The following is a 15,274-nucleotide window of genomic DNA, read 5'->3' on the forward strand; positions in this document are numbered from 1 at the left end:
ACCCTGTCATTGTTTCAGGCTTAGCACGGGAACTAAGGCAATAAGGAGATTTTCTCCCAGATGATAACTCAGGCTATGTCAAAGCCGAGGAGCCAGGGTCCGTCACCCTCTTTTGCTGTAGCCCCCCAAGTCCTTCTTTTGGGGGGCCTCCCAAAGTGATCGTGCCTGGCTTAGGTCGTTCCCCCCATGGGGAATCTTACCCGTCTGTGGCTAACTGACCAAGCTTTTTGGGGCTCAGTTATGAATAAAGCAGCAGAAGCAGCATTCCTGCCAGGGAGATAAGCTTTTGTCTCTTGCTGGCTTACGGTTCCAAGGGTGTTCCCTTAGCCTTAGCCTAGGCGGGGGTTTCAGCTTCTGATACCAGTCAGGGTGGTTCCCAACAATTAACTGAATGCTAAATGTTTAAAAAAAGGGGTAATCTTATACATAAAATTAAGAAAAGATAAGACAAAAAAACAAATATGACATAACTGTCACATAGTCTAAAATTGACAGGTACCATATTAATCTGTGAACTTTTGTCGAGTATTATTGGTGCAAATAAACAAAATTATATTTTCAAGTAAAACATTTAATAATGTAAAAATATGCTATTAAATACATTTATTAAGAAAAGTCACTTCAGAAGTCTTCTGACTTTATAACTGAAAAACGAATGAAGGACGTGGGCATGGACAACAGTGTGGTGACTGCTGAGGGGAGAGGAGTATAAGGGGACTAAATGGTAATGGAAAAATATAATAAAGACTATTTTTTTAATGTAAAAAAAAGAAAAACAAATAAAAACTGTTCTGTGCTTTCCAAAAAACAAACAAAAACAAAAAACACAATGCCACCTATAACTTTTCTTTTCATAGTAGGGAAATTCTAGTGTTCTCCACATAATTCAATTCTGGTTTATTTTTTAAGTTAGAAACACAAATCTGTACTAACAGTTTTTCCTTAATTTGCTTTCCTAAGGAGGAATGTTAGCCTTCTGAGAGAAAATGGAGACTTTGTAACCAGGAGCATTTTTCTGTTGCCTGATTATCAAGAAAACTTGGTTTTCATCTTATTTAGCTAACTTTCATTCAGAAAATTTTAGTAAAATTTAAAGCTTGGTATTGTAAGCATGCAGAAGGAAAAATAAAACTATAAAATGAAATAGGGGCTAAAATAACAGCCTCTAAACTGTACAAGTGATTACTGGTCTGCCACTACTCCTGAAACGAGTCCCTGTGCGCTGCCCAGTCCCAGGTCTGCCTCACTGACATAGAAACTTCTCCTTGAGTTTTTGTCCTGTGGGTGTGACTCACTAAGAACACATGCATTTCCCAAGTTTTAGCACATAAATAAGGCAAAAAATAATCTTTAAGGTTTGTTCTGACCCTAATTTAAACAAATTGTTTAAATTTCATGGAGTTACACTCCATGAAAATAGTAGGCTAAAGCAAAAATAGGTAATACTTCATTAACAGTCAGTCCAACTGGCCTGGAGAACAAAATATGTGTCCTTCCTAAACTTCTACATTGCCATTTACCTACCAGTCTGAGGGTTTTAATCTGCATGGGTCCCTTATAAGAAGGTCAGAAGTCATTGTCACTCTCTTCCAGGGGCTCAGGTTTCCGGACCCTTCGAGTAGGTTTAGCTGGGGAAAGAGCAATGCTCTCGTCTTCCAAATCTTCATCTTCTTCATCATCTTCCATGTCAATTTCACTGTCCTCTGAGTCTTCCTATAGGAAAAAGACAACAAATGCAACTGAGGGCCCATCTCATTTCTGACACCTTATCAGCAAGACCCTACCTCACTTTTTTACTAGCTCAATAACTAGCAACACCCCCATGTGAAGGAAGGGCTTGGCAGAGAAGCAGTCAGGCTGTGGGGACATAAAAATGGACCAAACATCTAGATATTGCTGGCTGAAATACAGAGATCATGATATCATCTAACTGCTAACCCTCAAATACCAACATGCAATCCAAGGTTGGTGCCACAGGGGTTGCCTTCCCACAGATGTCTCAGGACCACCACGCCTGCACCAAGGCTTGCTGGATGCTGCTTTGCTCGTGGTGGCGCAGAGACCCACCACTGGGTAGTAGGGACAGTGGGGACTTGGAGAGAGGAAAGGAGAGCTTATTTTGCTTTTGAAGACTGGGGATGGAAAGCCACACAGAAAATGAGCATAAGGAGCAAAACTTAAGAAATGCTTTCCTCCATCATCTAGATCTAGGGTGACCAATTCAGCCAGATTTTAAAACTTCAAGTCCTATATCCCATGTAAACCAGGATGGTTGTTCACTCTATCTCAATCACTCCCACTAGCACACACACTGACATACTGTAATTTCCTTCTAAAAAAAAAAAAAAAAAACAACTCTCAAAATTTAATCCTATATTCCTCTCCAGCTACTCTGCCCTGTTTCTCTATTTCCCTCACAACAAAACTCCTTGAATGAATTTTGAACTCACTGTCCCTACGTGTCCCCTCTCGCTGCCTCTTAAGCACACTCTAGTTAGGCTCTCACCCCACCAACCCCTCCAATCCGCTCTTGTCAAGATTGACACATTTAACACATTCAATTCCCATGGGGTAACTCTCCGTCCTCCTGTTTACCTACGGGCTCCTTCTTCCCTGGCATCCACTCTTCTGTCCTCCAGAGCACCCTTCTCTTTGGGTTCCCATCCCATCTTACTCCTGTGTCCTGTGTCGCTTGCCCAACCCTATCCATCTCCCTGACCTCCACACTATGGAGTCAACTCAGGTCTGTGGGCCTCCTCTCTTCTCTTTCTTCTCTTTCCCCCAAGCAATCACACGTACCCTCATGCTTAAAGACCACCTAGACCTGACTTTGAACTCCCGAGTTGAATTTCAACTCAGCATCAGCATGTAGACACCTAGCAGGGCACCTCACACTAAGAATATCCAAGAACTAAACTCTCAATCTGTACTCCAAGCCCCTTCCTCAGGTCCACCCCAGCTCAGGAGATGAAAACTGTGCTTTTGGACAATTATGCCACAACCAAGACATCCTTCATTTTCTTTAACACCCCGTGTCCAATCAACAAAACCTGATGGCTTACTTTTGAAACATGTTCAGAATCTGACCACTTCTCAATACCTCACTGCTACCACCCAAGGCTAAGCTACCACCACCATCATCTCTACACACTATTGCAAATGCCTCTTCTCTGTGCTCTCAAATGTGAGTCAGCTCTTGGCACTCCTGGGCTCAGGATTCTGCACCTTGCCATTGTACTCAGAGAAAATGTCAAGTTCTTGCCACATTCTGCAAAGCTCTATACAGCCCCTGCTGCCTCTCCTGCTGTTCCTGCCCCCAATTCACTCCATTCTGGTCACACCGTCACCTCTGAGCCTCGAATGCAAAAACCACATTTCCTGTGACTAGAATGCCTCTCCCTAGCACCGTGTCCCTCCTTCCATTCAGGCCTCTGACCAAATGTCACCTTATCAGAGAGGTCTTCCCTGATCAATCAAAAGACATTCCTCATCCCTGTCACTCTGTTCCAAAACCTGCTTTATTTTTCTTCTTACCCCTATGAGCCCTGATGGACCTGCCTCACTACTGCTAGACCATAAGCTTAATAAAGTTAGGAACCTTGTTTCTATTCACTGTATTCCTCACAGTCCATAATAGTGGCAGGCACATATCAGGCACTCAAAAACCATCTGTCTAGTGACTGAGTGACTACATGAAGGACAAACTCCCACGCTTATGGGGTGGTACATGAAAACAGCCTTCCTAAAATAAACATGCATCAACAGATGCAACGCAGAACCAATTTAAGCTACAATAGTGCCTATGTTCTGAAAAGTAGAAAGCTATACAAATGATCAAGCAAATCATAAGAAAAGAGGCGAGCCAGGGCTCTCAAGGCAGCTCCCACACCAGACTTTCCTTATTTCTGTCTTGGATGAGTAAGCTAGACAGACAGAAGTTGTTTAACCATCCACCCCCTACCTTGTTAAAATTTCTGAGGTGGTTTCTCTGTTTTACTAAAGACCGCCTTCTGTGTGTTTAAGGCTTTATCTTCTCAGTGCATCTTGCCCAGCACACCTGAATGACCTCTCTCTCCTGTGAATGTCTGTGACAGTACGCACTGCTGGTCATAAGTAAATGGACCTTTTGCACAAGAACATAAGGCCTATACCCGTCTCTGTGTAGCTACTAGTGCCACACTCCAGACACATGTGGCATTCAACTTGTTGGACAGGTCTGTGCCTGGGATCAATCTAGTCACTCTTTGCCTCTTGGGACTCACAGTACTGCCAGGGACTGCAACGAAGAAGGCAGGCCCAGAGTGATGGATGGAAGAGACCCAACAGCTGGGCTCCAGCAGGTACCCCTTGTTTCCCCATTCTGGTTCACATCTCAGTCAGTTATCCACTTAATAATGTTCAAGGTGCTGCAGCCCTTTGCCCAGCCTCTCCAAGGCCTTGGTCTCAGGAGATCCTCCTTTTCATGTTTCCTCCCCAGAATGGAGGTGAAGAGAGGGCTAGTCTTGACCCCGGGCCCTCAGCAGTATCCCTTCCTTTCTAGGTTACGGTGTGAGGGCCAGATGACTCCCCAGCCACAAGATTTCTTGTCTCTTGGCTCAGCCCTCATTCCTCCTCCTTAGCACAGGCCCCTTTAGGGAATTTCACCATTCACTGCTGGGCCCATTTTGAGTGGCTTTTTGCCCCAGAGACAGAAGCATCATTCTTGGGGAAGGCTTTCTGCTGGCCTTGAGCAAGTGCACGCACACACACACGCACAAATGGATGAGGTGAAAAAGAAAACCAACCTGCTTCTTGGAGCTGGAGGTCTTGCCTTTACCTAACAGAGTTGGTGGTCCTTCCATCTTTGGAAAGTGAGAGTAGACAGAAAATAAGAAGGAAAAAAAAGTAGGGCAAGCAGGTTCATTTGAAAAGAAATGAGCCATCAACAAGCAAAGAATAGAGTCCAGCTCCGTGGGAGGCCAAACTTCGCCACAAATCCAGGGACAAGCCTGGCCGAGAAGCCACACCTCACACTACACTGCTCAGATGCTTGGTTCCTGGCTAATCTAGTCACTGAGGCCAGACCCAGACCAGAAAGAATACAACTGCTGACGGAAGCTGGTCAGCACTCACATCATCATCAGAGTCTCCACCTTGCATTGTGCCCACGATGCTTTTGTTAGGTCTTCCTGGAGAGAATAAAAACATGAAGACATCGCAAAAACCTTGTACAGTGAGGCATAAACTGGCATTCAACATTTGCTTTCCTTTAGAAAATTGGGAAAAAGAAGAATCATAAAAAATTTACTCAAGTAGCATCCAACTAATCAGAACTGCTGACAAATGGTAATGGACTTTTTGTATTTCCACAGTGAAACAAGGGAAAGGGCAGTAAAATGTAAGAATGAAACATAAATCAGAAAAATATGGGTGCATCCTATAAATGTCTTAAGGAAAAATCATTGAATCCCATTGTTAGTGACTACCCAGTGGAACAGGTATGCTATCGGTTGAGAAAAGAAATATATTCTCCCTTTATGGACCCATGTCACCTGTACTTAGCTCTATGTCTGAATTTCAAAAAGAAAAACATTTAAATATCACAATTAGCTCATCTTCCAAATGTCATTATTATCCAAGTGATTCTCCATCCGTCCTTTGAAAGTCAATGTTGTCCAGATGTGACTCCTGCAAAAACTCAGTAGGCGCCCTTCACTGAGTGGAAGAAGACAACTGCTCTCACACCTGAAGGCTGAGAGAGGAACATCTGTCGTGAGGTCCAGGCCTCAGGAGAAAGGCAAGGAGGGCAGCTCAGTGAGGAGCTAGCTCAGGATGGGCCTGGATGCGACCACTAAGATCTACTTATGAAAACTTTTCCTTGGGTCAGATAAAATGCAGATCTTGTGTTGTTTCACTCCTGAGCGAGTGGTCAGCAGGAGAATTTAGGAGCACTGGCGCCTTTACTGGGTTCCACTGAACTAACCACATACATTTTCAGAGCCCTGACTCCCATATGTAGAATGGGAGTCATAACCTCTAACTTCTATTGATGTCATGAAGCTGTTAAAAAATAAAAGGAAAAGAAAATCAGAGTATCTGACTATCCTATAAAAAGGTGAAATGTAATAAATAAAAATAGGCAGACCTAGAATAAGAGAAAGCAGTTAGCAACAAAAGTTAATATGAAATGATCAAAGGAAGATGATTTACTACTTATGTACATAAAAACTCAATCCATTGGGCCACACCAGCCAGGGCAATATATTTAATTTTTTTTTAAAAATATTTTATTTATTTATTTATTTAAGAGAGGGAAGGAAGGGAGATAGAGAGAGAGAGAAACATCAATGTGTGGTTGCTGGGGGTTATGGCCTGCAACCCAGGAATGTACCCTGGCTGGGAATCGAACCTGGGACACTTTGGTTCCCAGCCCGCGCTCAATCCACTGAGCTACGCCAGCCAGGGCTGCAATATATTTAATTTTTTAAGAAAAGCAGATTGTGTCCCTGGCTGGTGTGGCCCAGTGGATTGAGTGCCAGCCTGCAAACCAAAGGGTCACTGGTTCAATTCCCAGTCAGGGCACATGCCTGGGTTGCAGGTCAGGTCCCCAGCAGGGGTGCATAAGAAGCAACTGCACATTGATGTTTCTCTCCCTCTCTTTCTCTTTCCCTTTTCCTCTCTAAAAATAAAAATAAAAATAAAATACAAAACTGATTGCAGAACCATATACATAGTCTGGTCCCATTCAGGTTAAAAAACGTCTCAGGTGATCTCTGTGTCCATGTTTGAGTATGTGTGTGTGTAAGAGCAATTTGGAAAGACATACTCTTAGGCCACTGGCCATGAGCCCTCTGGGTGGGGAGCGGGACATGAGCAAATCCCCACCCAGATCTGCTCCACACATTTTATCGCTTGAATCTGTTGTAGTGAAAAAGTAAAAATTAGAACATTTTTAAAAGGCAGAGATGCCTGAGGAAGTCCCTTCTTTGTACATTAATTCTCTGACCATACGGTATATAACTGCTCTGACAGCAGTTTTGGACATAAAAAGGACAGAATACAGCTCAGTGGCAACAGCAGTGTGTTCTTGTGAATTCTGAGAAACACCAAGCCACAAATAAGAATCAGCCATTCTTGGAACCACATGTAAGAGCATTAGTGGCAAAGATGACCAATGAGCAGTTTAAGAGCTGAACCCTGACAAACAACAGGGCAGGATAAACCCCAGAGCAGGGCCACCCACAGTGTGCTTACAGCCTCAGTACCAAGCAGCTCTGACCCAATCCTGACCATTGTGTTCTGTGACAGACACAGGGAGGACGGCCAGTGGAGGAAGCCATCGTACCTTGCATGAGCACCTCCATGGCTGTCCGAGGCTTGGACAGCCGCCTCTCTTCCAATTCACTGTCAGATTCATCGTCATCCTGGATGTCGATGTCCGAGTCGTTATTACCTGGTAGGAACACAAATAAGCCAAAAAAAAAAGGGGGGGATGGGGGAGTAGATCCATCATTACTTCTGAAGCAGCCTCTGTCCAGCAAGGCTGTTGTGCAAGGCAGCTGTACTTCTGAGCCTTTCTTTTAACGCATTAGATTTTATGAGACTCTCAGGATTTGCTTGTAGACACTTAGGGAAGAGTTAATGCAGATGATAGGCTGTTTTTTTTAAAAAAACAATTTTCCAATGCTAGAAATAAGCAGGTCAGATATATTAGAATGAATCACTATTCCAGTATGTGAAACTAAACAATTGAATAGCCAGTTGTCAGTGTAGTTGGAGCGGAAAAAACTCTCTTTTTCAGTCTTTAGGCTGTGTTACCAGAACTCAAGCTCCTTGAGGATAACAAAAATGACAGCGACTGCCCCGAAACAAGACTGGAGGCAAGAAGAAGACCAGGCTAACAACGGCCTGAGCAGGGCTGGCATGAGAAATATGGTGACCTAGTGACTGGCAAGGAAAACTGGTGCTCACAATATTCTTTACTGGAGAAAATTCCATTATAAAGAAAGGCCATTCTCAATATCATGGCCTTTTACATTAATCTCTTAAACACTCTTCCGGAGTTTTGTGCAGGCTGAACATTTCCTAATGGAAACCTATGGAATGAGAATTTCCACAGTGGGGAGAAAGTGTTCACCACCCAGTCCCTCACTACTCTGCTGCACCCAGGGAGAGACACAGGTTTTAAAGATGGAACTGGAAGAGTTTGCAGTTGCTGCTCTGATTACTAACTTTAAATCAGTTTGGCAGTATAGTAAGTGTTCATCTACAAAAAGGCTTTACTTAGGCCCTGATATAAGAGGGTAATGAAATGGTGGCTGCCTCTGGCTGGGTACTGAGTGAAAGTTTTCTGCTTTCTTTAGCCACGGAGAGAAGAGCTGTGCTCCACAGCACAGAGGGCAAACCTGGGAGCTGGAGAGTGTCAACAGCAGAATCTTGCAAGACTTCAACACATTTGATCTGAAAATTACCACCATACAAAAGGCCTTATAGAGAATATGATTAAATATTAATGCAAGTTAATGACTATAAAATAAAATCACTGTTTAGCTTAGTTCACTTTTTACTTCACCCAGGAAAATTATGACATTAAGTCCATAACAAATGCAACATAAATCAAATGATATCATGAATTTCAAAACTATATTAATACAGATATCTCAGGCTCAGCATGATTTCTTCTGACAACTCAAAAGCAATACACTGAGGACTAAGTATTGTGTTGGCCAAAAAGTGTGTTTTTTTTTTCCCCGTGAGATGCCTCTGGTAGCTCTTAGCTGTCTTTAACTCCATTCAAAGCAATTTTGTTAGATTGTATTATGACAGCTGTCATATCAGTGTGCATTTAAAAAAATATCAAAATTGGTGAATTTTCATGTAGCCATTTTAATATTGAAGATGGAAGAAAAATGCAACATTTTTGGCATATTATGCTTTATTATTTCAAGAAAGGTAAAAACTCAAATGCAAAAAAGATTTGTGCAGTGTATAGAAAAGGTGCTGTGACTGATTGAATGTGTCAAGTTGGTTTGCAAAGTTTTGTGCTGGAGATTTCTCACTGGTCAATGTCTGGGTAGAGCAGTTGAAGTTGACAGAGATCAAATGAAGACACTATTGAGAAGAATCAACATTATACATGTAGTAGATAGCCAATATACTCAGAATATCCAAATCAATAAAGTTGTTGGTGAAAATGAAAAATATGTCTTTTACTTTAGAAAACAAACAAAAAAAACCCCCACAAACTTTTTGGCCAACACCATAGGTAAATAAATGCACGCTGACACTGAAATCCCGGAACTGTCAGTGACATGCTAAAGTTACATACAGTAGACAATGGTGCTGGTAAAATTCAATTGGGAAAGAATAGTCTTTCCAACAAATGGTGCTGGGACAACTGGATAGCCACATGCAAAAGAATGAAGTTGGATCCTTACCTCACATCATAAATAAAAATTAACTTAATATGGATCAGAAACCTAAATATAATAGTTATACTATAAAACTCCTAAAAGAAAACACAGGAGTCAATCTTGGTGACCCTGAATCAGGCAGGGACTTCTCACTCAGATATGACACTAAAAGCATAAGCAACCCCCACCCAAAATGGACAAATTAGACTTCATTAAAACTTTGTACAGCAAAGAACATGAAAAAAGTGAAAACACAGCCTAAAGAATCAGAAAATATTTTCAAATCACTTAAATCATTTATAAAATACTTTATATATTCTAGTGCCCAGAATATATAAAGAACTTCTACAACTCAATAAAAAGACAACCCAATTTAAAAAATATGCAAAGAACTTGGATATCTCTCCCAAGAAGACACAAAAACAGCCAACAAGCACATGAAAAGATGTTCCAGTTCATTAGCTATCAAGAGAAATTCAAATCAAAACCACAATGAGATACCACTTTACACCACTTAAACTACAGGCAGTTTCTTTTTAAGTTTCTCCTTTTAGATCAGCACTGTCCAACAGAGATATAATGCCAGCAATAGATTTAATTTTAAACTTTCTCGTAACTACAGTCAAGTAAAAAGAAACCGGTGAGTTAATTTCAATGTTTTATTTGATCCACTATATCTAAAATGTCACTTCAATACGTAACCAATGTAAAAAATTATTAAAGAGTCATTTTACTTTTCTTTCATACTAAGTCTCCAAAATCTGGTGTATACTCTCCACAAACAGCACACCTCAATTCGGACTAGTCACATTTCAAGTGCTCAAGACCACACGTGCTGACAGCGAGGTAGTGGGTAAGTGCAGTCCTAGACTCAGGGTTGCCCAAGTGCCTCGTCCATCACTGTGGGCTGGCACAGGGCTTGACACACTGCAGGCATGCAGTGAATACAGTCTGGAGCAAAAGTAGGTTTACAGCTGTTCATATGGAAAATAATGCAATAATTAATACATAATAACACAAGAATAAACTCTGTTTTGAGTATTCACAACTGTACACCCACTTTTGCCTGACCCTGTATACATTAAATGTACAAACATCTGTTCTCCATTACACCATAAAAACAGAATCACAGCCAGGCTGTTGTGACACTGTGATTTATAGTAAGAAATGTACATTTGGTCTCCATCCCTGTTTCTGGCACAGAGCTCTCAAACCCTAAGGACTTTTTAAGATGATGGGAACAACAATGGTCTCTCTTGTTACGCTAATGAGGCGACTTTTGGATCTCGGAGCCTGGCTGCTGGTAAGAACCAACCAAACGGTTAGAGAATTGGAACTTTCAGTCCTGATTTCTGGGGAAGGGAGAGGGGCTTGAGGTTGAATCAATCGCCAGCCACCAATGATGTAGACAATCATGACTACACAATGAAGCCTCTGTAAAAACCCAAAGAGAATATATCCTGTTGGTCTTTTTTGGAGAGCTTCCATGTGCTGCCCAAGGTCAAAAAGGACAGAACCTCCTGTTCGAGACTTTGCCCTGTGTATCTCTTCACTGGCTGTTGATTCACACCTTTTAATATCCTTTGCAATGCATCCATAATCTAGTGGGTAAACAGGTTTTCCCGTGAGCCTCTCCAGCACATTAATCAAACCCACGGAGGGGGCTGTAGGAAGCTCTGATTCCTAGCCAGTCAGAAGCACAAGTAACGATGCGGCATCTGAAGTGGAGGGTGATCTTGTGGCACTAAGCCCCTTCTTTACCCCTGGAATCTGATTCGCTCTCTTGGTAGCCAGTGTCAGAATTGAGCTGAATTCTTGGACACCTTGCTGGTGTCCAAAAATTGCTGGGTGTGGAGAAGCCTCTACACACACACACACACACACATACACACACACACACACACAGAGGCACAGAGGAATTGGGTCTGGGAATATCATTCAGTTACTCAAGTGATTTGTAGAAATTTCTGGGCCATTTTATAAATTTGGAGGGCTCTAAGTTCCTAATGCTACATACAGTAAAGAATCCTACTGGGGTTAGTTACAGTTATAAATTTACCACCAGTAATAAGGTTTAAAAAGATGGTGGGAAAAATGAAAAGTTGCCCTTCCCTTCTGTTACACGGTATCTGAACAAATTACATTGCCTTTTTTAATCTCTGGGGCCCTATGGCATTCTCCCATCTCTAATCACTCAGACTCTCTCTTCCTCAAGTCCCTTGCTCTAGACCACCAAAACCAAATCCAAGATGACCACCTCCTGCTTAACAAAGGGCATCGATCAGGGATGAGCCCCTCGAACACATTATACCTTCTAACTACTCTAACTTGCCTGAATTTAAGTCCTTGGTGTTCACACATTTCCTCAGTGAAACTCATGCCTTCACCTAGGCTCTGGGTCCCAGTCTTTCTAGGGCTTTCCTTATCTGGTATCTCCTTTTCCCCAGCTCTACTGATTCAGTCTTCAGTGAAACAGCACTCCTCAGTGAGGCCTACCCTAACCCCCATTTAAAACTGCAATCCTGTCACACCTTACCCATTCCTCCCTCTTACCTGCTCCCCATGACATTTTTCACCTTCCACATATAGCCTGCTTATTACTTATCCCCTAGCATGTTAGCATGTTGCTAGCATGCAAGATGGATTGGGGCAAGGATTCCTCTCTTTTGTCCACTCGTGCACCCTCAGCACCCAGAACAGATACTTAACAATGCTTTGCTATGCTGAGTCAGCTGCCTGAAGAGTGGCCTGAGCAAGATGATCTCTTCGAGCTCTTAGACTTTACTAATTCTTGCTCCTGATTTATGTCTATGTACTATCAGATTTTTGTGTTTGGAGGAATCTTTCTCAGATGGAGAAAAATTCAGTCTTCCTTTATACATCTCCCTGATTCTCCCTGATCCAATACTCTGGGCAATGTTCTCACATGTGCAGAAAAGTAAAGAAAAAGAGTCCATCTTAAGAATGTGAGGATGAGAAAAAATGAGAATGGTCCTTTATAAATATTGGGTTGGCCAAAAAGTTCATTTGTTTCTTTTTTTCTGTAAAATGACTCTAGTAATGCTTACTTGTCTTCAACCTCATTTGAAATGATTTTATTAGACTGCATTATGACAGCTGATATATCACTGTGCATTAAAAAAAGTATTAAAATTGGTGAATTTTTGTGTAGCCATTTTACTACTGAATATGGAAGAAAATATGCAACATTTTTGGTATATTATGCTTTATTATTTCAAGAAAGGTAAAAACACAACCAAAATAAAAATATTTGTGCAGTGTATGGAGAAGGTGCTGTGACTGATTGAACGTGTCAAAAGTGGTTTACGAAGTTCTGTGCTGGAGATTTCTTGGTGGATGATGCTCCACGGTCAGGTAGACCAGTTGAAGTTGACAGCAATCAAATAGAGACATTAACTGAGGACAATCAACAGGGACACAGCCAACATACTCAGAATATCCAAATCAGTAAAGTTATTGGTGAAAAGGAAAAATGTGTCTTTTATTTTATTGAAAAAACTAAACAGGCTTTTTGGCCAACCCAGTAGTTTCCTAACTTCTCTCTTCACTCCAAGCTAATTAAGTGCTATCCTTTATTAAGTTGGTTTAAACTGGAAATTCTTCTGAAAAAATTTAATCACACATCCTTCTAAGAATCTTTTTCCTTTATGAGATCCCAAACCTCTGGATCATAAAGTGAAAGTCTGGGTTCAGAAGAATAAAGCAAGGTCAGTGAGAAAGGACTTAACGTACTAGCCTGGGGCGGGGCAGGATGCAGCCAACCAACTAGAGCTCTTACCTGTGCCAGGCCTCCCAGGAGGGTATACACTCCATGCAGGCTTATCACTTAGGGCAGCTTCAGGCTCTCCTGGCTGACCTGGAACCATAAAGGCGAGGGGCTGCTTTGGCTAGAGAGGCCCTTGGAATTTCCTAACCTTACCCCAAGAGGATTTCCCAGCAGTTCTTATTCTCCTTTCAGAGTTTTGTGAAATTCAGGAAAGGCACAGAACGAGTACAAAAGGAGAGAGGTACAAAGGGAAAAGACAAGAGAGAGCATGCCTGGTGTCCCACGCATACTACCTTCAAGCAGGGGAGAATAAAACTATCATAATGAAAAAAGAGCAAAAGGAAAAGTAACTCTATGAGACAAAGCCATCAATTCAGCAAGAAGATCACACGCTGCTACAGTCCTGGGGCTGACTTCACACCTCAGTGAAGTTCACGGATGAAGTGTGCTAACCAGTCATGAAGAAATTCTTTCCCACAATCTAGATCTTATATGTAAGTAACTCCTACTTCTCTATAGGTGATAGCTCTGCAGAAGATGGGCGTGTGTGGTGGAGGGACTAGGTTTCAGTAAGTGACCTATTCACTTGCACTGCATTACAGTGCCCATTTTCCATCAGTCTGCCCTAAAATAAGGAACTCTACAGACCTCCAAGACAAAATTTTCTTTTATAATTATATATGTTATATATAATTCAACTATCATTAAGCAGAGAAAAACACTATTTTAGTCGGCATAAAAACCAAATGTGCTGTAAATACTCTGTAATTTAATCTAGCCTCTTGAGTTCTTGACTGAATTAAAATGGTACCTGATATTAAAATTGAGAGAAAACTGACTTTTGAAAATAAAATATACATATAAAATTTTCAATGCTAAAAATGCTACTCCAGAATAAACACAGCTATTTAAAAAGTACAGCCTTACTTCCACTCTTGAGCAGTCTCTTTTCTTCTTCCTTCAGCTTGTTCTGCATCAGACGAAGAGTATTTTCAGCTTCCTGTGGAACAGGAACAAGATACAGAAGAGATGACCCTTGCTTGGACATTTTATTATTCTTTGCCATTTGAGTAAGCACTGCTGAGTTTGTGATATAGAACCAGAAAAAAAAATCTGAAGTAAAGGGATGGGAAGGGAACTAACAGTGCCTGAGGTACTACTATAGTTGGGAAACCTGACAGCATCTCTCTCTATGATCGGCCAGCAACCCTATGGAAAAGGAGGATCTCAGAAGGGACACAACTGACTCAAGATGAGCCTGACTGGCCCCCCAGTCCATGCTCCCCCCACTATACCTCAATGCCTCCAAAGAAAACTGAATGATACAGAAATACTCATCGTGTTTGCCTATACAGATGCATCAACTATGGGCACTATAGGCCTCTTGCTCTGAAAAGAACAAAGCATGAGTTTTATTACTGTTATGTCCCGTACAACTCCAGCCCTGAAAGATGCTAACTGGTGGGACTGATCAGGAAAAGAAGTAAATATCAGTTTTACTACCTAGAGGATTAAAAAAAGAAAGCTAGCATTTCAGTTAGGTTATAAAATGTGGCCCTGATTACTGTCAAAACAGAAAATGGGAGAAGAAATTAGGCTTTAAAAATTTGTGTTGCTATAAACATTAAAAAGAAAGCATTGTGTTTCATGCACAAGATATTTTGAGGGATCAGGCATTAGCAGCACAGAGAGTAGGTGTGACCATGGGAGAAAAAGAGGGTGGGTACCTGTGGAAGGAAGAATACACAGGCTGAGGCATGGTCTTCGGTGTGTTCTCTGAACCCAGATGTGGCCCCAGACAACAGTATAAAATGGTCAGTTCATTTTCACTGGCCCTTTATTGTTCTTTCCCAGGCACCCAATGTTTAAAATGTCCTGAACTCCAGGCTCTCTCCACTGCTCTCAAAATGTGCCTGTCCTATACCCTGTTCCTCCAAGGTCTGCCTCTGCCATACAGTAATTTTGGCAACAGGATACTCATCAAGATACATGTGTCCACATGAATGTGATATTTACTCCCAGTCAGCCCTCATGGATGGCAAAATAGTATTATCTAATTCAAACACCCAGCTTTGTAAAAAAGCTAGCATAACCT

At 41.7% G+C, this 15,274-nt stretch overlaps 1 protein-coding gene across 7 annotated transcripts in view; it reads right to left on the minus strand.

Annotated features, from left to right (window-relative positions):
* Positions 1–555: 555 nt before the first annotated feature.
* The window catches only part of CLUAP1 (clusterin associated protein 1), a 46,817-nt gene continuing 32,098 nt past the window's right edge, over positions 556–15,274 (minus strand). For 2 of the 7 annotated variants that reach the window (XM_036019973.1, XM_036019975.1), the window contains 6 exons: positions 14,107–14,179; positions 13,192–13,269; positions 7,325–7,432; positions 5,113–5,168; positions 4,785–4,841; positions 1,064–1,713 (listed from right to left, as the gene is read on the minus strand). In XM_036019973.1, the coding sequence (XP_035875866.1) occupies positions 1,567–1,713; positions 4,785–4,841; positions 5,113–5,168; positions 7,325–7,432; positions 13,192–13,269; positions 14,107–14,179 (519 nt within the window). In that variant the 3' untranslated portion in view covers positions 1,064–1,566. Of the gene's footprint in view, positions 1,714–4,784; positions 4,842–5,112; positions 5,169–7,324; positions 7,433–13,191; positions 13,270–14,106; positions 14,180–15,274 lie in introns of all 7 variants that reach the window. The other 5 variants (XM_036019977.1, XM_028510594.2, XM_028510589.2 and 2 more) reach the window with 4 other exon arrangements.

The sequence above is a fragment of the Phyllostomus discolor genome, chromosome 3, assembly GCF_004126475.2.
Source record: "Phyllostomus discolor isolate MPI-MPIP mPhyDis1 chromosome 3, mPhyDis1.pri.v3, whole genome shotgun sequence".
Classification (NCBI taxonomy): domain Eukaryota; kingdom Metazoa; phylum Chordata; class Mammalia; order Chiroptera; family Phyllostomidae; genus Phyllostomus; species Phyllostomus discolor.